The sequence below is a fragment of the Tursiops truncatus genome, chromosome 1, assembly GCF_011762595.2.
Source record: "Tursiops truncatus isolate mTurTru1 chromosome 1, mTurTru1.mat.Y, whole genome shotgun sequence".
NCBI lineage: Eukaryota > Metazoa > Chordata > Mammalia > Artiodactyla > Delphinidae > Tursiops > Tursiops truncatus.
The window spans coordinates 53,053,483-53,079,387 of NC_047034.1; the positions used below are offsets into that span (position 1 = coordinate 53,053,483).

The window sequence follows — 25,905 nt, forward strand, 5'->3', positions numbered from 1 at the left end:
CTGTGTCATAAGAAACGAATGGGGTAATGTATGTAAAGCTCTTCACACACACAGCACATAGTGATGAATCATCATTATCATCATCATCATCAACCCAACAGTACAGAGTTGAGACCTTATGTGTTTTAAGTCTCTGCCACACTAAACAGTCTTCCTATGTGTACAGAGATGGGTCAAGTACACACATCTAGCTACAAAGCCCTCTCGCACCCTCCCCCCAGATCAGATCAGACAAACCTCACTGAAGGGTTTTACCAACCAAACGTTTGTCAAACAATAAATAGGCACAAGGTAAGGCCTATTTACAATGTTGCAGTCTGAACCTACATTTGTGCTTCTAGAACTTAAGTAGATTTATGTTCTTTGGAAAAGTGACCCTCAGAAGGATGGCTATTTACAGTTACTCTTAAAAAGGTATTACTACTACAGTACCTTTCAGATGGCATCTTGATGAATGACTAACTTAGAGGGAGAGGCTGTCTAAGTAAAGTTAGAAGGTTGGGACAATTCATAATTTAAATTAATTATGAGTCCTAACGAGGTTAGCCTAACCTTCACACATAAAGATAACACCTAATGAGAAAAAGGTAACCACGGGAGTGAAAGACAAGGGAGAATATAACACAGTCTTTTTGATAAAATATAAATCATACACACTTATTTTAGCTCCCTGGGAAGTCAGGTTAATGAAACATTAACCTGATTAATGATGACGTATATATGGAAGTAAATTGCATGGAAGGAAAAGAAAGGTGTGTGTGTATTACAAAATATGAATAAGGAAGAACTCCTGAAACTATCTAAACATGGCAATTTCTTTGAAGTTACCATTGTTAGTATTTTCTCTATTAACTCCAAAAATAAATAACCCTCAAAGAGACACATGAAATCTGGCATGCAAAAGTGCTGCTATAGTAATTTTTTTTTTTTTTTTTTTTTTCCGGTACGCGGACCTCTCACTGTTGTGGCCTCTTCCGTTGCGGAGCACAGGCCCCGGACGTGCAGGCCCAGTGGCCATGGCTCACGGGCCCAGCCGCTCCGCGGCATGTGGGATCTTCCTGGACCGGGGCACGAACCTGTGTCCCCTGCATCGGCAGGCGGACTCTCAACCACTGCGCCACCAGGGAAGCCCAGCTATAGTAACTTTGAGAAGAGGAAACGTTACTCTGGATAGTTTTCAGAAAGTCAAAATCCCATGACTGATATTGTTCTTACACAAAGAAAGGTTTGTGCTTCTAGATTGTGCTTCTTGATTTTGGCTGCACATTGGAGTGACTTGGGGAGCTTTGCAAAAGACTAATGCCTGGCTGCCACTTCCAGAGATTCTGATGAAAGTGGTTTGGGGTTTGAGCTGGGCATTAAGATATCTGAACTCTCCCCAGGTGATGCTAATGTACAGACTGGTATGAGAACCACTGTTCTGGTGAGCTTGTTGAAAGGGAGAGGTCTAATCCTTTTTCTGTTACCACCAACATGTACAGTTTGCCAATCAAGCTTAAATGTCAGTTGAATAAGTGAAATTAAAACTGTCTCTGGAGAATGACCATTCTTTCTATGTTGCTGAGACAATTGCTAGAAGAAAAACAGACATAATATTTTTAAGGGTTCCTTCCACTCTAAAGCACTTGAAATAGAAATTTCCATACCCTCATAAGAAAAAAAAAAAACCACCCTCTTTCCTGCACCGTTTTTAGCATCAGATTTAACATTAAAATCCTATCATGAATTTTCTAATAATTCAGTCTTTTCATCCATTTAGAAACTATTTATTGAGTACCCACCAATAAATGGAGAAGCCACTGGGCACAGGATGCTAAACAAACATTCATGGTCTAGCGGACAGCTAATCGAACCATTTCTACTCAGTGAGATAAATGATGTTGTCAGGGAAGTTTTCTGTGCAGTGGGAAACCATGGGAGGGACACTTCCTACAGACTGGGGAGATCTGGGAGGCTTCCTAGACAAAAATCACACTTATGCTAAAAAATAGGGGAGTAGGAGTTAGCCAAGCAAAAGGCCACTGTCGGGGAGAGTTCTAGCCAGAAGGAACAGCATGTTTGAAGGCCCAGAGGCATGTTAGCCACGGTGTATATAAAGAAGTAAAAGAAGGTCCAGAGCATCAGAGCCTACAGTACAGAAGGTGTTGTGTGTTACAGCTGGAGGGAAGTGATCTCTCAGGGAAGATAGTCAGCGACGAAGCTAGGTAAGCCAGGCCCAGCTAGATCATGCAAGACCTTGAACGTATTTTAAGTTTACGCTTTTTTATATTCTTAGATGAAATAGCAGAAAGGCTTGTCATTTAGTTTTATGCAGGGGAATACTGTAACTGGACTTGAGTGTTTTGAAGATTATTGATGCTGCAAAGTAGTGAATGTATTGAAGGGGGAAAGACTGGAGTTAGAAAGATCAGTTCAGAAGTGAAAAAGGATAGTGATCTGTCATAGAGAAATGGCAGCAGGGATGTGGAGAAATGGCCATATCTAGGAGTCAGTAAGATGATGACACTCAATGGAAGTTGATGACTGAGGGTGAAGGACATTCGAAAGTCTCAGGTTATGTGCAGGTCCCTGACCTGCCCAACCACATGGAACACAGAAGGATGTGCAGATTTGAAAGAGATTATAATAGGCTCTGTATTATATAGTAAGAGTTTGAAAGGCAGATCAGATTTCCCAAGTGGCTATATCTGTAGGCTGTTGTCCTAATGGGTCTTATGGTCCTTACAGGAAGAGACTAGATAGCAGGTGTGGTTTTAGAAATCATCAGCATGTGGAAGGTAGTCAAGGCTATGGGGTAAATGATCTTCAGCCCAGACAAGTGTGCAGAGCAAGAGAGAAGAATGAGCACAGAGACACCAATATTGAAGAAATGGGCAGAGGAGAAAAAGCCAGAAGAGGAAATTGAGAAGAGACAGAGAAGAAGCAAGAAAATCAAGGGAGTGAGATAGAGCAGAATCAAGGAAAAAGTCTCAAGGAGGGTCTAGCCAACCATGTTGTAATGAAGAGCCAGTCTTCACCTTTGATGTTTGACTCTGATGGCTTTCAAGCCCCAACATATCACACATCTGAGCAAGCCTGTAAGAAAGCCTGGGTGCTTCCTCTTTTGGCTTCAGCAGAAAGTTCAAATCACGCCAGGTCCTGTTCACATGCACAAACCCTCCCCCAAGCCTCACCCCCTAACCACCATACAACTCCAGACCAGTCTCCCTTCCCTGATTGCTCAAGCCATTTGAAGACCAACTTGGAATTTTCCCCTTCTCTCCCCTGAAAGCCTCATTATGTGAGTAATACACCTTTTCATACTCTCTTGGTCAATGTGTGGCATCATACTTTCAACATCCAAACCAGACTTGGGTGGGAGGGTCCATCCTATCTCACAGGGTGACCGTGACATAAGCCAACTATTCTCACATAACATAAGGTCTAAAAAGAGTCCCTGCATTTGACAGCAGTGGGGTCCATGGCAGGCTCAGCCTTAGTGGAGAGACGGGAATAAAACCTGAGTGTCAAAGTGTGAAGGAGGGAGAAGATGGCAAGATGGAGACAGTGAATACGAACAACTCTTTCACCAAGTTTCACTGTAAAAGGGAGGGGGGAAGCTGTGGTAGCTGGAGGAGGACATGGAGTCAATAAAAGGCTCTGCTTGTTTGAATTTTAACATAGGAGAGACCCGAGCACAATTAAAGAGAAGTAACCAGGCGAGAGGAAGGAAGAGGCTTCAGATGTAGAAAAGAGGAAGGTAAAGTGATTGAGAGAAATTCTCTAGAAGGGGTACAGGATCCAGAGCAAAGGTGGAGGAGTTCATAATTCATTTTATTTAAAAATTTTTTTAAATTTATTATAAAATATGATTATTTATTAAAAGAATCCCAAAATAGAAGACAAAAAAATCTCGCTGAGTCAACACCACTTGCCCAGAGTATTGACACTTTGGTGTTTTTTTTCTAGGTAAAAAAAAAAAAATAAGCTTTTTTTGTTTTTTTTTTAACTGAAGTATAGTTGATTTACAATGTTGGGTTAGTTTCAGGTGTATAGCACAGTGATTCAGTTACACATATAATACATAAAGAATATATATATATATATATATTCTTTTTCAGATTCTTTTCCCTTATAGGTTATTATGAAATATTGAGTGAAGTTCCCTGTGCTGTACAGTAGGTCCTTTTGGTCATAATTCATTTTAGACAGTGAGAAGGGGGAGAACATGTTTGGAGGTGTCAATTAGCTTGCACACCTGTGGTCAGACCTTTGCGCTTTAGGGAGTGAGGTGATCTGCTGGAAGTTAGGGAAGAGGTGTTACTGGAGGAGAGGAGGTCTGAAATAGCCTTCAAGAACAGAGACAGTGTTTGTCTTCAAAACACAGAAGGGTCTGGACACAGGATGGAAGGGTCACGTCCCTGTCTTACTGCCATCTTGGAGTGCTGGTCTCCGCTTGGTTTGCCTATTTCGAAAGATCTGTCTAGTTTTCTTTTATCGCTCTCTGCCTCCACAAATTGGCTATGATCTCCTCCTTCTAGCTCACGTCATTATTTTTTTAAACTGTTTATTCATTTATCTCATTATAAAGTCTAGAAAACTTAGCAAATATAAACAAGCAGAAAAAGAAAAGTTATATTCCCTATAAACCTACTACCTAGAGAATACGACTATTAATATTATAATCAATTCTAGCTTCTGAAGAAGGATGATTAAAAACATACCTTTAATATGGAAAATAAGGATTGTATCATCTATAATAACTATGTTCTGCTTTTATCCACTTATTGTATTGTGAATGTTCTCTCATGTCTTTAATATTCTTCTGAACATCTTTAATGGTGACAGGATATTTCATGATATGCCCGTATAATTGTATGGCTGTACTACATAATGGGCATTCATTTTGTTTTATTGAATTTTTTGTTACTCTCCTTCTCAATTTTTCCCTCTGGAGAATCCATACAGTTTGGGTGATACTGATTCTACCCAAGACTTCAAGGCCAGGTCCTTGACCAAGGCCAAAGCCATTGCATTTTCTTGTCTTCAGGAACTAGAGTCAGTGTGAGCAGTGTCACCTTCACATCCCGGGAAGAAGGGGCAAGGGATCCAGGGGCCAGGAGAAAGGGCCTACCTGTAGTCCATGTCCTCTCCTATGCTCCACTGTAAGGAGGAATAATGTCCATGAAAGAGGGAACATGGAGGCTGTGTGCTCCTGAGGCCAGAGCCTAGGTCTTACTGATATCTTCACTCCTAACCCCGAAGCTGGCATAGAGCGCCCACGTGAAGAAGTGCCACCTGCAGCTGTGCCCTCCCTGCATCCGCAAGTGCAATGGGGCAAAGCTTAAACAGGTTGGATAGGAAGAGAAAAGTCAGATGCAGCATTTATCTTTCTCTCTTGAAACAATATTCAACAGACTTGAGAAGACGCAGGAAGGCAATGTACTTGGCTGATATTTTGGTAGTTGTTTCCTTCTTTTAAAAAGAAATGAACAAAAAGTAATTTCTAGCATATGTATTGAACTTCATAGTTTATAAAACACTTTCAGTACATTACCTGCTTTGGGCCTCAAAACAGTACTCTTGGGTAAAAATCATTACCACTCCTCACGTCAAGGAGGCAAAAACCGAGACACGTGGATGTGACATACATTGTTCAGGGTCATGCAAAGAACAAGTGGCAAATTTGACCATCTAGGAGGTTTTTCTACTACTCAGAGAACTGCAGAAGACTAGCATGTGGCCACTCTGTCTGGGTTAATCTCCCTGTTAACTTCTCTCAACTTCTTCTCCCCCTGCCTGCATGTCCTAGAAAGAATTTTAGGGCTCCATCTGTACAACTCTGGGCTCCAAGAAAGGAACAAGGCTGACATAGTTCGTTGGGTAAACACAAGCAGCAAGTGACAGTGATTTACTCCTGACTTGCAAACTTCTGATTACCAGTCCACTGCTGGCTATGTAAACAGGTGTAAACTAAGATTAAAACCAGTTTATGCAGTGCAGTAAATAATTTAATCTCTCCTCAGCATGGTGCTTGTGAATGTAAATGTTTAAGTCCAAACCGATGCTGATGCTGTGATGCAAGCTTCCAGTTTCTCAACCAGAAAAGAAAGCTGTGCCTTGTGGGCCCCTGCTGGGGCACGGAAGCCGGTGGAGGCAGATATGCAGACGCAGCAGGAAGCCCATCGTCATGGAGGAAGCCTCACTGTTCCCAAGGCAAAGCTCAGCCACGGGCCCAGGGGAGCTAGGAATAATGCCTCCACCTCGAATTCCTCCTGGTCCCGAGACTTTTCTCTCTCCCTCCAGTCTTCATTGCATTGTTCTGCAGACACCTGAGTTGGCTCAGGTGTGTGAAAAGTGAGGCAAGAAGAGAAGAAGAAAAGCAAGAAAACAGCAGCCTTCAGGCTGGTTGTAATGCCATTCTCACTGGAAGATGACCTGGGTACTCACTACCCGTCAATGCATGCTGACGCAAATTGATCTAGACCCTATGACCATCACGTGCAAATGTGTTTTCAGCTGTCAAAAACTGTTGACGATACCTGCTAGAGTCACTGAACCAGAATGCCGCTTCCTATGAATTTTTCGTCAGTATTTATTCATGTTCTAATTAGCCAGGCTCTTGCCTCGGGCTGAGATCTTGAGGAGGGGACTTCCCTCTCCCCCTCCCAAATATGATCTTGGGTTTTCTTGGGAGTGAAAGGCTCCCGGCAAAGCCGAACTCAATCCATCCCATATTGAGATGGCTGGATGTTGACTAGAGAAGGGCGAATTGGAGCCAGAGAGTAAGCTTCCTGTTTTTCTTTTGCTCCCTTAGAGAATTCTAGCTTACAATCAAAGTTGGTATCTCCTGGAATCACTGGTAATGCCATGGCTGGGATTATGTCAGTTCAAAAAAAAGTCTTTAAAAACATACCTACTATGATCAGATTTTGAACTATGAACTAAATCCTGGCTAAGAAATAAATCTGATTTTCTCCTTTACTGACATAATTTATGGTAGGAAAATAATAGTTATTATTTACTGAGTACAAGGAGTGTCTTCTTCTGAAAGCTTTTTGCTTGTTTTGTTTGTTCGGAAAATGTTTCTTTTTCTGAAACCATTTATTGAGCATTTAGCACAAACCGGGCACTGGGCTGAATGTGTATTATCTTGTTTAATCCTCAACTGAACACTCTGGTGAGGGCATTACCCCCAGCTTACAAAGATGAGACCCAAAGAGTTAAGTAACTTGCCTGAGGTTACTCAGCTAATAAAATGGGGAACAACTGGGATTTGAACCCCAGCATGATTTTCTTTAAAACCCTTCCTCTTAAATTATGCAGTAAGCTTTTGTTCTTTCTGATCCACCATGCTCTCTTGGTTTCTGGGTCTAGGAGTGTAAACACACAAAGTCCAGGAAAAAGAAAGCAGAGAGACTGTAATTACAATATTAATAGCTAATACGTATTGAGTTTCATGCTTTAAAAATAAATTTACTGACTCATGTTTTTTTGTTTGTTTGTTTGTTTTTGCGGTACGCGGGTCTCTCACTGTTGTGGGCTCTCCTGTTGCGGAGCACAGGCTCCGGATGCGCAGGCTCAGCGGCCATGGCTCACGGGCCCAGTCGCTCCGCAGTATGTGGGATCTTCCTGGACTGGGGCGCGAACCCGTGTCCCCTGCATCGGCAGGCGGACTCTCAACCACTGCGCCACCAGGGAAGCCCCTGACTCATGTTTTATACATACTAATTTATTTAGTTCCTACGTTATTATTATTATTATTATCCTCATTTTACAGATGAGGAAGAATGAGGCAGAGAAAGAAGACTTCCTGGCATCACATAACCAATAAATACCTGAGGTGGGGACCATCCCAGACAATTTCTCCCACAGCCACAACCATAAGCCTCCACCTGTCCTGATGAGGATGTTCTAGGACACAGTTGGATTCGGGTGATGTGTGTACTGCTTAAGAAGCTCGTAACACTTACTTTCAAGGAAAATAATAATTCGGGCAGAGATTCTTTTAAAAACACCTAGATGAGACTGTGGAATCTCCTATGAGAAAGAATATCTTTATAGAAAGCATACTTGGCCAGCCTGCCTGTCATGACTGGGGAACACACCTGTGCAGGTGAAGAGAGATTATATAGAAAAACAAACACAACAAACAATGGACAACCCAGAAGGTCTTAATATTAATTCCAAAACAGTGGTCTAGGATTTGCAAATGAAGGAACAGGAGCAAGGTACAAGGGTAGAGAGAACTGCAAAGACCAGGAACAATCCAACTTACTTCCTGACTTTATTCTCCGCACTTCCCATCACGTAGTAGCCCGGTTTGCATTTGTATCTGCAGATGGAGCCCACATCATGGTTGCCCTGGAGGCAGTGAGGCAGGAGCAAGTTGGCGTTCGGGATAACAGGGGGAACATCACACTCCAACTTGCAGTAGGCTTCAGGGAGAGACCAGAGCCCATCTTCAAGACAGGTCAGCCACGGGCTCAGTCCTGACTCCAAGAAAGAGAAGCACAAGATGCTCAGAACAGAGAGTCCAGAAATAAAACACTAGCAGAGAGAGCGAAGACCTGTCAACGTACCATCATTCTTGGAAAGTCACGTTACTCTTTGTGGAGCAGCTTCTCTAAAACCTCAGGTCAAATGTTTATCCTATATCTTTGTGCCCACAGAGCATCTACTGTGCTCTCTTATACAGCACAGAGGTCAGAAAGCTCTTTCATGACCTGAATGAAAGGAGGGCTACCAACCAAATCATTACCTCACTTCCTCACTATAAATAATAAAAAGAGTAGTGACAGTATTGTGGAAAGCATTATAATAATACTAGATGACACTTTTATTGTGCTCATTATATGCCAGGCACCGCTCTAAGCATTTTACATGTATTCACTTGTGTAAACTTCAAACCTCAAACAACCCTATGAAATAGATACCATCATTATCCCCTATTTTGCAGCTGAGGAAATTGAGTTTAGGTAACTTGGCCAAGCTAGTAAGAACAGAGGCAGGGTTTGTACTCAGGCAGTTTGGATGCAAAGCTCTGCACTTCAACACCATACCGTATGCCTCAACGTCATTCATGGTTTCTCCGAGTGCAATCCATGGACACCCCACAGTAGCATCACCAACCCACCTCAGACCTACTAAGTCAGAATCTGTCAGCATGAGGCTCAGGAGGTTGCATTTGTAACAAGCCTGCTCAAACACTGTTAGGCGCACCTAAGTCCAGGAGGTAAAGAGCAAGATGTGGGGTCTTCATCTCTTCCTAGCAGTACAGCTCATGTAACTATGCTCTCATCTCTAAAACAGAACGAAAAGCACCTAACTCATAGGATGGTTGTAAATATTAAATTTAAAAATGTGAATGATAAAGGGTATCTGGATTATTAATATTATTAGAAAACTGTTAGTTGGCTTGACTCCAGAGAACATAAAGTCAAATAAAAATGGGAAAGTCTAAGTTTCTTTCCTTAGTGAGATCTTGAGTCAGGGCATTCTGGGACAAGGAATGGTATTGCCCTTTGGGACTTTGCTTGTGTTATCAGAAGAGGGTGATACAGCAGAGCCAAATGGGAAGGGCACTGGGGTGAAGAAAAGATCCCCAAAGTACCCCCGAAGAGAGAGAACCTGAAGAGAACTTGCATACAGCTCCTGGTTGGCCAGACAATACCTTGAAGCTTGGCTGGTGGGACACAGGAGATGGAGCAGCGTTTCAGAAAGTTTGTTCCCTCTGAGCAGGAGAAGTTTGCATAGTTCACCAAAGACTGGTCGGGGACACCACAGTCAAGGGGCATGCAGCTCACAGCCCGGTCCCAGTGCCCAGAGGAACATGTGAGCAGAATTTCCTTCTAGAAACAGAAAATTTTCTGCTGTCAAGGTGACATAAAAAGGCTTATCAAAACAGTTTCCAGGCTTTGAAAGAGTCCTGATGATTATTTGTGCAAACGTTCACAACAGGCAAAATTAGTTTGTCTTTCTCCCTCTTTATGCCTTACTGTCTTAGTGTACTATCTCACACTACCCAGGTATGCTGCTAATGAAAGGCAAATGTTAGTGTAAGGGAATCTTTAAATGAAGACACTCCTCCAGGCCAACTCTTGGCTATCCTCCACGTGCTTCTCCAGATGTACCCTTCTCCACCTTGCCCTGGGATGCTGGCTCCTGTAGATTTCATGCCTCTGACTTGTGTTTGGTTTAGCACCCAGGGCAACAGTGGCAGGAGACTGGAGAGGGAGAGAGGCAAGGGGGGTCAGGGTGCTGATCCTTGCTACTCCCTCCCTAGGGCTTTGCTGTAGGTTGGCTGCACCCTTTGGCAGCGATCTCCACACACCTCCTGCACTCTCTTCCCAGGGGTTCTGCTAACTGCTCTCTATAGTCAACTCTTCAGGCCTACAGGGGGTATCACCCCTTCACCCTGGGATTCTGCACCATCTCCTTGTAATTTCCTATATCCTGCCCCCACCTTTAGAAGTGGCCCCTTTACTGAAGTCCCTCAAATTGCCCACCTTTGAGTGTGTCATCTGTTTCCTGCTGGGACCTTTACAGATAATGCTATGAAACATAATTGTCTCCTCTGAGAATGGTGCCTAGGCTTTAAGAACCGCTGAGACTTAATGCATATGAGGCATCTTCCAAACTTTGTAGTTAAGTTTGAGAGATTCCAGCTGTTTCCCTGGGCCTGCGGTTTCTGTAGGGGAGCCCTAGAATTCATCACCATGAAATAAACGAGGAGACATTTTTTGAACACCTAGAAGGGCCAGATTCCTTACTAGGTTTGGATAAACAAGACCCTCAAGGAGCTAATAATCTACCAGCAGAGCAAATCATAGGTTGGAGCAATGTATCAGAAAACAATTGAAGGGGGAAAAAGGGAAAGAAGGAGAAAGAGAGAGAGGAAGGGAGGAAAGAAAGTAAAAAAGGAAAATTCTGGAGATATATTTTTGTTATATCCTACTTCCTTCTGTAATGATTTAAGAGAATATAATACAAAGACTGCAAATGATAAAGTGAAAGAAGTAGAAAACATGGACCAAGGAGAAAGAAAATTTAAATTGCTGTTAAAAAAAAAATACAGCGATATAATATATGCATGCTTGTTTTGTGGTGGTGAGATAGCACTACAGGGGCTGGAGGAGGGATTGCCCATACTTGGGGAGGAGGGAGAGGGTTTGCGGGGAGGTGCACAGGGTAGGTAACTCAGGAACTGGCCTTTGAAAGATGAGTGAGACTTCCCAGCAGCAGAGGGGAAGCAGGGAGAAGAAAGTATTCAGAGTGAGGGGAACAGGAGGAGCAGGCACTCAGAGACCTGGATGCTCATGGCTTGTTTGGGAAAAAGCACAGCCGTCATTCTAGCCAATGGGTTACCAAAAGTCAAAGGGAGAGTGGGCAGATTCTGCGGCTCAGCCAGCCATCCCACCAGGAGACCACAGTGGCACCGAAGCCAAAGGTAAAATGACTGGTGAAAGCACCTGTCACCCCTGACACCCACTCTTGGCTGGCTGCTCCTCCCTGCTTTCCAGGGGTTCCCTGTTGCCTGCCAGAAGAGCCCAATTCAAAGCCAGACACATTTTTCTGTTTAGTTTAAGTTCTTGTGTCAACAAAAAGCAAATATCCCCACTGTCTTGTGATCAGGAGCCGGGATCGTACAATCTGTTTAGTGGGGCCAGCCTTGGGTGACAGGAGTGGTCAGCTGGAAAGCTGTGCTTGCTGACTCCACCATTTGGTTGGCAAAAGGTGAGCTCCCACCTTCCTTCTCCCAACTCTGTCCCTGCCACACTGATCACAGCCTGGAAGACTGGCTCGAACCACAATGATCACTTCAAGAATGTCTCTCAAACTCTGCATATATTGCCTGCTTTTTCTCCTGGCTTCATTAGGTATTAACCATTTTGTCTTGAACTTGTTCCTAATTTTAATGAATTGCAAACACCATCTTTTCTTCTCTCCCCTTCTTTACCGACATCACAAAAATGTATTTAGTGCCTACATTGTTTTTGTTCTTTTTCCTTCTTTCCATCTCTTTTCTAGTGTGAGTTAAGCTGAGTTAAGGGCAGGTGATAAGAGTTCTGCCTTTCTCACCAAAGCATCATAGACCAAGGAGTTGGTGCTTCAAGGTATGTTAAACCTGTCTCTCTCTATGCAGAACCTAAACCAGCTGAAACCAAAGATTGTGTCTTTAAATCCTGACCATGTCTAAGCAAGTAAAATTCTTCCACAGATCTACAACCTGCTAAGCAGTCAACTGGTACAAGATGAAAACAATTCCAATCTTCCAAACCATTGATACCTGACTAACCAATCGTGATTCCACTCTTCCCTCATCACACCTCATCTTTCTCATCTTCTTCTCAAGCATCATTACCTTTTGCCTAATGCATCCTGTCTCTATCTCATACTGTGCTCATGTTTTCTAATGGTTGATTTCAATTTTCAAGTTCCTCTGTAGAGTACTGAAAACTCTCTAAAGGAAAAATGGAAAATAAAATTCTTAGTTGAGAATACATTATCACGCTCATCATAATGGCAGCTTTGCAGAGAGCTAGGTGCCTACCATTTTGCTAGAAGCTGGTAAATTATGTCTAGTCAGTCATCAAAATAACCCAGTGACATAAATCCTTCTGATTTCATTATTTTACAGATGTGGAAACAAACCTAAAGTGGTTAGTTTCTTTTGTGTGTTTGTCTTTACCTAAATTACACACCTACTAAACAGTGGAGTCAAAATTTCATTCCAGGTCTGTCTCTCAAACTACACTCTTCATTAATATATTCTACTACCTTCAGATCACCTTGAAATCTTCAAGTGGTGCATGGTAGCTTGTAGAAATTTGGAAAATTCAGTTAAAGCCAGAATCATGATATAACCCCCACCTCAGTAACAGAAGGAAGAAAATCAGGCTCTTTCCTCCAGTCTTCTTGTAAGGAGGGCTGGTGGGGGCAGGGAAGGGGGCTGGTGCATGGCAGTCAGACAATGAACCACAAACAACCTGATTGCAAACTATTTTGCCTGCAAATTGTGGACAGGTCTAAACTGCAGCATTCCCATTTTGAAGCCAAAAGTGGGGGTCATAATTTCTGATAGGAAGATAAAAAAGCAAGGGAGAAGGATGGAACAAGTGTCCCTGTCTACTGCCCACCTGGAGAGAAAGTGACACCCTAGTTAATGGAAACTGCACCTGTTCTTATGTATACCTTGCATTTCTCTAAAGCCATGCTTCTCCTTGCTTGTTAGATTCCTCATTTTTCCTTTCAGATGATTTAGAAACATGCGCCTTTCCCCCATCCAGACAGGGGGAGGAACATGCCTACTGTCCCTCCCCAGGGGCTTGGTCCTGATGACCACGGGTTTCCAACTCACCTGCATGGGCCTGAGGTACTGCCCATTGCTGGCCTGAAGGTCAAACCCCCTTTGACAGGTGATAGAGCACTTCATGTGACCTGGGCCACCAGAGGTACAGTTCACCACATCCGCGTGATCAAGCAGCAATGGCACACAGCTGCCCTGCTCCCCACAGGGCCGATGGACACAGCTGGAGATGACAGAAACAGAAGTATCTTAAACGGACTCAGAACTGATAGGCAGCAGCAAAGGCTTTGCATCTCCCTCTGGGAAGTGCCTCTAAACCAAAGAGAACATTGTTTCTCCAAAGCCTACATTAAGTTCATTACTTCCTTCTATGTGACCTGGAACCACGCAACATAAAATGAACAAGAACAATATCATCTACGAAGTGATTATGAACTGGCTTTCTCTATGGCTCTTCCAGGAGGACAAAATGATGGTAGAACAGGTGGGGAGCATGTCTCAAGAGCTCTGGATGGCATCAGAAATGAATAGATCAGAGGATAATCCTTGAAATATTTCATAACCAGTACTCTGGGCCCCAAACAATCAGAACAGACACAGGACAAAGGTCAGGAGTGAATCCTGGAGGCCCCTGGTTGTGTCAGGCATTAAACTTTCTGTTTAAACAGAAACCTGTTTCACAGGTTTGTCGCAGGGGACCCTGTAGAAAGGGCCTGGTTGTTTGAGATGGCAGAAAAAGCAACATTTATTTACTGATTGTCATGGAAATATTTTTGACAACTGGCATACACCATTGAATATCAGCACCAGCTAATCAGAAATTGAGCCCATGGCAGAAAGAAGAAACTCACACATATCAGATCCCAGCCACATGCCTGACGTTGTTCTACATGCTTCCAGGACATTATCTCAGCAGAGGAGAACTGCTGTCCATATCTCAAGGGCTATTCAACTGGGAACAGGAGGGATAGGTAACTCCCCAGGGTTTGGGGAGACTCTGCTGGGACCATAACAGCAGCAAGGATGCAACAGAGATGGACCTAGAGATTGTCATACTGAGTGATGTAAGTCAGACAGAGAAAGACAAATATCATATGATATCGCTTATATGTGGAATCTAAAAAAAGAGTACAAATGAACTTACCTACAAAACAGAAATAAAGTTACAGATGTAGAAAACAAATTAATGATTACCAGTGGGTAAGGTGGGGGAGGGATAAATTGGGAGATTGGGATTGACATATACACACCACTATATATAAAATAGATAACTAGCAAGGACCTACTGTATAGCAAAGGGAACTCTACTCAGTGCTCTGTAATGGACTATATGGTAAAAGAATCTAAAAAAGAGTGGAGATATATAGATAGATAGATAGATAGATAGATAGATATATGTATGTATGTATAACTGATTCACTTTGCAGTACACCTGAAACCAACACAACATTGTAAATCAACTCTACAAAAAAAAGAGGGGGGGGGGGCATGCAACAGAGCCGAAAGAGGGTTACCCTCTTATCAAGGCAGAACAACAGAGATTAAGATTTAGAGCAGCTGCCCCCAGGCTGTGTGAATTTGAATCCTGGATTCACCATTTACTACTGCCTGTATGATTTGGTTATTTATTCCCCGGTATTTCAGCTCCTTCCCCCATGAGATGGGGATAATAATGGTGCATATCCCACAGGGTTGTTATTGTTCCTGGGTTAATTCTCTCTACTGCTCCACTGCAAATGGCCCAAGTCCCACCTTCAGTGGCCTGTTTTTTATGAACCAGCCACATGTTTTAGTTTTCCCACTTCTGTACTTTTGCTCAATTTGTTGTGTTTTCTAAAACGCTTTCCTTCTCCAAGAAGCCCCTCCAGATATCTTCCTCCCTCGAACCTCTCAGGGAAATTTAAAAAATAACTCTTCGAACGCTTCTTTTACTCTATCTTGTAGTATAGTCATGTATGCATTTGATTGTTCTTCAGTTAATTAATTTATCCATCCTTTGATCCACAAGGCAATTAGTATCTGTCTCTTAAATGCTGTTGAATCTCCCAACTAGATTATGATATTCTTGAAGACAAACACTGACTCCTACCCACTTTTGTGTTCACCATACACCTCATTGTAGGAGTTACAATAAGTGTCTGCTGAATTAAATTTGTTCCTATCATAGACATCAAAGTAAGTCAATGGCTATCAAAATGGTAAATTTGTTAAATTATATAGTGATAGGTGGGGATATGAAATACAAAAATATCATTATCAGACGACAGAGGATGGGAGGGAGATGCAAGAGGGAGGAGATATGGGGATATATGTATATGTATAGCTGATTCACTTTGTTATAAAGCAGAAACGAACACACCATTGTAAAGCAATTATACTCCAATAAAGACGTTAAAAAAGAAAAAAAGTGATCCAACCATCTTGCCCTACTCATTCATTCATTCACTCATAAACATTTACTGAGCACTTAGCATTGGCAAGGCATCGGTCTCAGTACTGGGGATAAAATAAATATGCCCTTAAAGAACACATAGTCTAGTGGTGTAGAACAACAAGATATTTTCTTGCTCATGATGTTTTTGCCAGTGGTACTAAATATTAGTTAAAATGGCTTCTGTGAGTCTCGTCATCATTAATTTGTTCTATTTGCCCTTGAATTGTGTTAGCAGCCAACGACCTTATCAAGGAGCTGGGCAACGATATAAGAAAGTGGAAAATAGGGGCTTCCCTGGTGGCGCAGTGGTTAAGAATCCGCCTTCCAATGCAGGGGACATGGGTTTGATCCCTGGTCCAGGAAGATCCCACATGCCAAAGAGCAACTAAGCCGCGTGTGCCACAACTACTGAGCCTGAGCTCTAGAGCCTGCGAGCCACAACTACTGAAGCCCGCACGCCTAGAACCTGTGCTCTGCAACAAAAGAAGCCACTGCAACGAGAAGCCTGCACACCACAGCGAAGAGTAGATCCCGCTTGCAGCAAACAGAGAAAGCCCGCGCGCAGCAACGAAGACCCAGCACAGCCAAAAATAAGTAAGTAAATAAATAAATAAAAAAGGAAGTGGAAAATAAAATGTCATTGAATTGAACATACTGCCTTGAAATAACTGAGAAATGCTTTAAAATGCACTAGTCCAAAAAGTATGGATTTGATTCGAATATGCTAAAGTTGCTGCCTCTGATCTTGGGGTTTAAGTTACACGTCAGGGATTTAAGTTATATGTCAGTGACATTCTCATTTCTTTTACCTATGCTTATTAGGTATAGGATGGAGGAATTGGAGTTGAGTGGTATGAAGGAAACTTTTTTACTCCTTTAAGCTCTGATTATTCTCTGTGAAGGTGTAGTATTCCCTCAGAATCACTCCGGGAGCCTGATGAAGGGAGGAATATATGAATTGCGGGGGGATGACTGTTAATTGTCAGCATGGATTCTCCAAATCCAATGCTGCTAATTAGGTATGCAATACAGGAAATAAACCTTTGTCTCCGAGTCTTTATTCAGCCTAGCTGGATAAGGAATCTGAAACCTGACGGTCCTTCATGGAATGAGATCAGAACACCTCATTAGTGATGCTAAAGAACTTCAAGTTCCACAGATACTACATGCCCTTGATGTACACAAAACGTAATATTTCTTCAGCGTGTTAAGCGGAGAAGACTGGAAAACAGAGAGTCATTAACAGTTCTGGTTCATGTCAGCTCACTGCCAAGAAATTAATGTGAAATAACAGCACGTGCTATTTTCCAGTGACTCCGTCCAATTCATCCATGTCATCACTGAGGACAAATACGTGCTGAGATAAGACACAAAACAAATACTCTGAATGAGCCTCCTTCCATCAAGATGGTGTTCCATTAACTACTGTTGCTATGACTACCAGTATTAAAAGTCCATCCAGCCTTGGCAGCAAGGGAGGAAGAATGAGACAGGGGATGATAGAAAAGAGGGAAAGTGGCATGAAATAAGACCAAGACAAAAAAAAAAAAAGCATCAAACCCAGACCTGTTTATGAAGTGAGAAATGGTTTTAGGGCAGCTGCTGCAAATTCTTTCACTAGCTTATATTTCCATTTGCTTCCTTTTTAAGGAATTTGTTTTATGAGAGTGGTGTTTGTCAGGTCGTTAGCTTCTGATGGCATCTGGTATCAATTGCAGACTTCTCTCCTTTGCACCCCAACCCCAAACCCCTTTTTGTGTTTCTCTTCCACTACAAATACTGCTTCCCTGAGTGAAGTTTCTGTGTTCTCCGTTTTCCCATGCTCCTGACACATTCTTCTTTCTGGCTACTGTTACATTAAGCCCCAATATCATAATGATAATGCTGATAGTAAACATAATTAGTCTTAAAACTTTTCAAAAGCTTTCTTCTTAGGGTCTTTGGACAAATGTTAATGAAAGTGGCAGCAGTGAAGCCTTACAATGTCCCAGAGAGATGGGCAGTTAGGTATTTATCTTGGTTTGACATACAAGGAAACTAAAGCTGTTTGAAGACTGGCTGGAGGCTGCACAGTGAGTTAGAGGAAAATCCTCAGGCTGGGTCTCAGAGTCCTCACTCTCGGGGCCAGCCTAGACCACCAGGCCGTCTCCCTGGCGACAAGGTGGATCTCCTGTTGCTTTCTTCTCCATTCAGGAGCTAGCATCATTGGCCAGGATGAGCCAAGAAGCTCCTCGGCAGGGTAGTCAGGGGGGAAAGAGTAGAATAGTAAATGGTTGGTCTCAGTTTTGAGCAGTTTTCTTTTAAATGAGAGAATATCAAATTGGCAATTTTTGTCCAGCTGCCATTGTCTGCATGATGCCCTACTAAGCGTGTTTCTTCCTTTGGCAACCACTTCTCACCCTTCCACCCATCTTTTTCCAGACCTTTCCCCACACCCCATCACAATGTGTTCTCGGGTAAGGATATGATGCAGCCAGTCAGATGTGATTCACAGGTATTTCCATTTTAACAGGAGACAAAAGTTTGAAGGCAAAGGAATGAGTTTTTCATGATAGAATCTTAAGTCAGTAGGCCCTTAGAGGTCACATTACGTAGATGGTCACCTTACCCATCATTCTAGCTTTGCTCTTTGTGTCTCCACTTCCCCAATAAGCCTCTACTCTCTCCCTTCTTGTCCTCACTTCCGGAAGCCATCATGTTTGAGGATTTTAAAAAATGCTTTCAATAGAGAAATCCCTTTTCAAAATGTATGTTATCCCTGGGCTATCTTCTTGCATATAACCTGCTTGTGGACACCCAGGCACACTAGTAGCACCGTCCTACCAAAATGATGTGTGTGCTTCCTTTTCGTTTGGGCCTCTGCGTGATGCCTTGGGAAACCTCTGTTGGCAGAGTTCCATAAAAGAATGGCCCTCATCTGCCACAAGGCAGACTTTGTCAACCACAGTTGTATATTTAACTCACTTAGAGGCAGCATTTAAAAAATAAAGATACCCAGGCTCTGTCCCCTGGAGATTTTGATTCTGTAGGTTGGTGGTGGGATCCTCACAGCTGTGATTTTATTTTAAGTTTCAAAGTTTTTCAGGCTCACCAGGAGTGAAACCCGGCACCATAAAGAGCTGGGTATGTGTAACCTGAAAGATATGTCAACAAATTCCATAGGCCAAGACTATAAAATAACAAATGCTGATTCCAGAAGGAGAAACTCGTTCCACTGTTTCATCATTATGCTTTAATGTTTTCAGCACAAATTATCACGTGGGAGTCATAAGACAGATCAAAAGTATAAAACATTTCCCCCATTCTGAAGAATCTTTCAATGCGGCTGAAGAGAGAAAATAATTAAATCATGTGGTACCGATTATAAATCCATGGCTGTTCCAGAGAAAGTTTTATCATTGGATATGATTTGACCTCAATAAATTAATAGGATTTGGAAAGGCAAAAGAGATATGCCAGAAAGATACCTCCAATGCTTTCCAGACAGAACACAGAGCAAAGTAGCACTCTAAAAACCTAGACAAAATCACCATTTCCTCTCCCTGCCACTGAGAACTGAAGAAAATTCAGTAGGGGCGGGGCTCTGAAATTCTGACTAACAAATTTAAAGAACCTATATGGAAAAGAGTCAACATCGATATTTGATGATAGACTTAGAGGCAAGCCCCCCAAATCTTCCCCTACCTTCCAGGGATTGGTGAGGAACAGAGTAAGACTAACATCAGAAAGCAGACATCATTCTCAGCAGAGACAGCAGACAGACTCACTAACAAACCTACAATGAGCTGTGCCCCAGGGCATGCCAAATCAGGCACATTTTAAAATTTTCCATTGCTTGAGGCCACTAGAGTGAAGCTGGCTTCACTTCCAGCCAAGGTCCACATTTGGGAAGCTGGGTAGTTCCTAAGGAATGGGTGAAGTCCTGGCTGTTCTGTCCACAGCTTCCTCACAGCTTTAGTGTAAGGTTCCCCTGAGGGTCTGTGCCATCCTGGAGGCATTTCAGAAGGCTATGACACTATTCCACTATTCAGAATCAATAGCGAAACCTTATTTCTCCCATGTAAGAACTGATGCAAGTTATGCACTAAAGATCCCATTTCTTGCGTGTGACAGATGGAGGGTGGGGAAGACCTTTAAAAATGATCTTAGAGGAACCACAGTTTGTTAAAACTAAAATGGACCTTAAAGATAATTCAACCCTAATTCCTCATTTTAGAGATGAGGAAATTGAGCCCAAACGAAATTATGGGATATTCCACAACTTCCTACCACACTCAGACTACAATATAATAACAAAGAAACATTTAATTAAGCTTTGGGTTAAACTCAAGATCAGGTTGACATCAGCTCAAGAACTTTTCTAAAGTCAACGTCCCACCCTCCCTCAGGCATCCAACTTGATATCTGGAATCTAGATTAGTTTAGGAGAAACTTTCATACTTTTTGAGAAATAGCATGGTGTGATGGAGAAAGTAGTAGATCAAGGCCAATGTGACTTGGGCTCAGGTCTTGGCTTGTCCCTGCTTAAATCTATGACATTGGGTAAGTCTCTTAACCACTCTGGCCTTTTGTCTGCAAATCTGTAAAATGATGGGGTTAAACTAGGTTCTCTCAAGGGTCCCTTCCAGCTTTAACATGGTATTTAACTTTCTAGATGAGGTGATAGTGCTACTGGGGTGGGAGTACAGAAAACCCATGAATGGGCAGGATGTGGTAGAGAACCCAAAAAAAGAGTTGCTCACAATCTTTCTTTCCTAGTGTAAGTTTTTGCTTAATGTCACAACATTTAAGTTGTTTAGTTAAACAAAAGATTGCAATTCATTTATCCAAGAAGTGCTACCATTGACCAAATAGCAATCCCAGTGGTTTCTGTAGAAACAACTCTTTGAAGGTTACACAGTGAAAGAGGATCAGATTTCTCTCCATTCCTCCACTTTGTTTTACCAATTCTTAGTGAAATAAGAGGGTATGGGCTAAGAAGAAATGCATGCTCTGGGTTTGGCAGCAGACGGAAATAACACACACAGAAAGTAGAGTGGGCTGGAAGAGATGGAGTCCTCGTTAATCTTCCCACCACCAACAGCAAAACCAAATAATAATAATAATATCCATCCTTAGAGAGCTTTGCTGTTTCTCCAAACAAATACAAAAACATGGCCACCATTCTGGCTCCCCATTCTACTTCCTCCTCACTACTGGCTCCATCTTTGCTTTGTAGGGCAAGAACCAGATTAAATGTCAAGTACATTTCCATCAGCCTTCTTGGGCAGAACGAAGCTGGTACTTTGAGGGGTTTTACTGAAAGGTCATACTGACCAAGAAGGGAAAATTAATTCAAATTCTTCTCCTCTGAAGAGTCTCATCTGATAGAAACAGAGGAATCTCAGTAATAATTCTGACTTTTCCATCACGTGACAAAGAAATGAATTACTGCACTAAGCAGACTTCTCCTTCCTTCCTGTATCCTGGGAAAGTGGAGGTTTTCTCTGCCCCTCTATTGAAGCCTTTGCCCCTAAGTTGGCCCCTGAAAACATCTCTGTCAGGAGATGTCCATCTCTTCCTCGAATGTGACCTATTCATAAGTTCAGGACTGGACTCTGGTGGCCCCAGGACTAGTAATTTGCTTCACTCATTTCTATTTCAGGGCATGGTTTTTTACCATGCCTGATTGTAACACTAGAAGTCCCATCCAAATGCCCCCTCTTCCTCTAAAGAAAAACAGATTTACATCACACAGCCAAAAGCACTCCCTTTCAAAATCCCTGTCTCACCAAGTTTCAGAACTGACGATTTTAATGTAGATTATAAAATATGTGGAACACCAAAGAAAGAGTCAAAACAATTTCTGGCTCACCGGCAGAGAATGTGTGCCCTAGCACAGCACCAAGGAAACATAATCACTCATCAGAAACAACAACAATAAAAACAAGTATTATGTCTATATAGAATATATATAATAAACTTTTTTTCCAGTTTGCGAAGGCAGTAACCATTTCCACGTGAGGCATTTCCTAATGAGGAGTGATCCCTGGAGCCCCCAAATGACTGCACTGCTGACTCCCCCTACCCACCCCACTATTCTTCCCGGGGCACCAATTAAACTATTAATTCAGGAGTGACACTTCCCCAGCCATATTCATAGGCCAAGGCTGGGGAATTGTGAAACAGGTGGAGTTAAGTGAGGGAACAACATAATCCTGAGAATAAAGTTTAATGGGCATGGGGAGATGGGGGTGGTGGCGGGATGAACTGGGAGATTGGGATTGACATGTATACACTAATATGTATAAAATAGGTAACTAATAAAAAAATATGCTTGCAAAAAAGAAACAAAACAGTTTAATGGGCATGAGCTTCCATCTGTGGCATTCCTAGAACAGTACCTACAAGGCAGGAAGAAAGGATAGCATGGCTTCTGTGTGGCTATATACAAGCTACGCGTTAACTGAGGTCTCGAGGAGTCGCAAGCCAGCACCTTGAATGAGCCCCAAATTCACATATAGAAGTAGAATATAAAACACATGTTGGGCCCCTCTGGGACTCTCTCTCCCCCTTGGCTTCCTTTCCCCATAAAGTTTCTGGACTCCCCAACAGAAGCTTCACATTGTTCCCATCATCTCGTAATTCAGGAATTTATCAGTCCTTGGTTGACATCAGATTTGGAATATTACTCTCTTCTGTCCTTTTGTTCTTCCTAGCATTCCCAAGCCTTGCAACATCAATGGCTCATTTGCTTATGGAGAAATGAAGGCCCAAAGAAGGGAAGGGACTGTCCTAAAATCGTGTGGTGAGACTGGATGATGCGGCCAAATGTGAGAGGCAGGGGTCTGGACATCGGGCTTGCTGCCATTCTAATCGCCAGGCTTCCTCTGTCTCCACAGTTATGGCTACACCGAACCATGGCCTGAGAGTCCTTGCAACCAGAACTTAGGGTCAAATCCGTCAACAGTGTCTGTCTATTTGGCAGGCTGGCAAGACGACAGAACCCTGGAAATACTGGCTTGTTTTTATTTTCTGTGCTTTCTCCACCAGCTGCCGTTAATACAGACCATAAGCACAGGGCCAGCCCTGAGAAAAATTGGGAAGCAGGTGATATTTTAAACTCATTTCTCTTTTCAGCACCAATTTTCCCGCTTCTCATACTCCCCCAAACTTCCAGTTACCTACACTAGGTTGCATTTCAGCAGGGCTCTGCTATACTTTTGAATTGGCAAGGTCCATAAGAGAATGCTTCTGGCATAAACAGCTGATAACGACTTAAGACATTTCTATTTCTATTAAGTGGTTATTGACTATTTTAAAGAGACCGCTGGAGATTATCAGGACTTGAACAAAATAATTCCTAATTGTGGACTTTCAGACACTGTGATAAGGCGTTGGGAATTAGTGTTGTGAAGTCACTGTTTTGAAACCAGCCTTAGCGGTAGACTCCAACCACAAGTCTTCCTAAGATGTCTGTGCCTGTAGCCCTGAAATCTGAAACCTGAAAGCTGCCACCCAACTGGTCCTAAGAATGTATCCCACCATCTCAGACAACGTAATATTTTAATAAAGGCTATTTCTAGAGTAGTCTAGCCGTGCCCCAATAAACCCCTAAATGAGACCATGTCCATGACCTTTCCATTTTTCCTCTATAACCCCATGAGAGTAAACAGTTGAAAAGACTCAAACAGCTCACTGTGACTCTCAAAGCAGATCTGTCTTTCACCAGGCCATCCATCATCGGCCAGGAGAACCAGAATCCTCGCCAGTGGATTCTCCTCCTTCCCTCTTATTTTATGGACAAATCATTCTGGGAAAAGGAAGTTGAGCAAGAAACCTAGGGAACAATTGAGCAGCTATAATTCTTTTCTTGCTTAAGAAGCAAAAACGGATTCAATGTTAATTTGCTAAACTGCTTTGGGGAAGAAGATAATCCAATGAATAGAAATGCAATACATATTTCATTTCTATATGGCCTTTCCCAGCAGCAAGAGAGAACAGTTCCCATCATCCTGAACATTAAAAGGAAACCCTATGCTAAATATAAAAGATGAAGAGCCAAAGGATAAATAGATGCTTTAACCTGTGGCCCCTAGCACAAGAAAGGAAGAAGCCCTTTACTTTGTGAGGCTATCAAAAGGGTGGTGATTGGAATGTTTTACATAGGACTGAGTAGGGAACAGAGAAGCCTGGCAAGGTATAGGGGCCCAATCCAGGAAGAGAAGGAAGGGAAAGTGTTGGCATTTTAAATCTGAGCTCCAAATAACTGAAGCGCGATAGGAATTGGTAAAGCAGCAGCAATGAGGGTTCCAGGGAATAATGAAGCATGAAGCAGAATGACGGATAATAGAGATGGAATGATCCTATTACCAAGACCAGGCTCACACACTGATTACAGCAGGGATGGAATGCCAAGGCACTGAGCTGTGCTCTGGCTGCATGCCCCTGGACTCAGGCTCAGAGGCCTTATAATCTAGCCCCAGCTCTACCAGTAATCTATGGGGCACTCAAGAAGAAACATTTTTACACCTGAGGAGTCCCAACACCTTCCGAATGGAAAACACAGCCACTTGCTCCCAGAAATTCTCTGGGGGTTATAAAAGTCATAGAAGTGAATCCTATGGAAAAGGTGCTTTCCTTTCTACCACATCCCTCCACTCCCCAACCAAAATCCCACGTCTGCCAAGAATTCTCCACGGACAATGGAGGGTGACCCAGAAATCCTCTATACTTGACTTACTGATGAAGGTGCTATCTTCTTGGTCAGCAGATCCACCTTTTCAGGATTAGCTTTCTAAGGCTAAAGATATCTTTTGTGTCACAGCACAGCAATGTCATTCAAAGGGGGGATCTGAAGAGGCAAGGCAGCTGAGGGGAGCCAGCCTGAGATAGCATTAACCCTGCGTGATACCGAAGTTTGCGTGTGAATCGCGAATGGAAAGATATGAGTTATTTGGTGGTGGCTGACTGTTGGCTTTTCTCTCTGAATTATTTATTTTTTACAGTCCCTGCTTCAGGAAACAATCTGAAGAACAGAGGCTCCACAGAGAAAACAAAAGTGACTAAACTAATATACATGTACATAAATTTGTAGGCCTCTGTGCATCCTGAGGCACTTCAAACCAAATCAGCTATACACTATTCTTTGATTACTCATTTCTAAAAATAAATTTATTTATTTATTTATTTTTGGCTGTGTTGGGTCTTCGTTGCTGTGCGTGCGCTTTCTCTAGTTGTGGCGAGCGGGGGCTACTCTTTGTTGTGGTGCGTGGGCTTCTCATTGTGGTGGCTTCTCTTGTTGTGGAGCATGGGCTCTAGGCGCTTGGGCTTCAGTAGTTGTGGAGCACAGGTTCGGTAGTTGTGGCGCACGGGCTTAGTTGCTCCGAGGCATATGGGATCTTCCCTGACCAGGGATCGAATCCATGTCCTCTTCATTGGCAGGCAGATTCTTAACCACTGTGCCACCAGGGAAGTCCCTACTCATTTTTAATTACCTGATTCTTTTCTTTACACAAGCATGATTAACAAAACATGGCAGGTATGTTACTTACGTCAGGCATTATGTCAAGTAGAAAAGAGTTGGAGGCTGAACTCTCACTGATGTCCACAGTAACAGCCAAATAGTAAATGTTTTTAATGCAAAAGATAAATTCTGCTTAAGAGCTGTTGCCTTGAATATACAATCATACACACACAATGTGTGTGTTCATTATTTCCTCTTGACTCAGACTTTATGTGCTCATGCTCAGTTTGCTTTAACTAAAGAGGAAAATCCAGATTTATGCAGAAAAGATAAAAGCAAAGAAAGAGAAGAGAAAACCTGGGGATGACACTGCTGTTTACAAAAATATTTATATTTTACTTAAAAAATAATGCCTTTCTGAATGGCACAATCATTTAAAAAGTTAAATCATTTAAAAATTTAGTTATATAATTCAATGCATATTAATCTTCTCCAAAAGATTGCCTTGTGTAAAATAAAATACACACACACACTTACACATATATAACCACATTTCACTAGATCCAAATTGCTAAATAAATTAACCCTCAATTGTCCTGCATTATGAAAAGAGTCAGAATGCAGATCATTTAAATAATAACCACTTTTTTATTTTTAGATTTTTAAAATAATTTTATGATTTTCTAGGAAACCCAGTTGATATTACTGATTGTTTTTCACTTTAATGAACACTGTAAC

At 42.4% G+C, this 25,905-nt stretch overlaps 1 protein-coding gene across 1 annotated transcript in view; it reads right to left on the reverse strand.

Annotated features, from left to right (window-relative positions):
• Positions 1 to 25,905, reverse strand: part of PAPPA2 (pappalysin 2) — a 288,944-nt gene that overhangs the window by 72,709 nt on the left and 190,330 nt on the right. The window contains exons 14-16 of the mRNA XM_019918648.3: positions 13,340 to 13,511; positions 9,653 to 9,830; positions 8,258 to 8,471 (exon numbers count right to left, since the gene is read on the reverse strand). Coding sequence (XP_019774207.1) covers positions 8,258 to 8,471; positions 9,653 to 9,830; positions 13,340 to 13,511 — 564 coding nt within the window. The remainder of the gene's footprint in view (positions 1 to 8,257; positions 8,472 to 9,652; positions 9,831 to 13,339; positions 13,512 to 25,905) is intronic.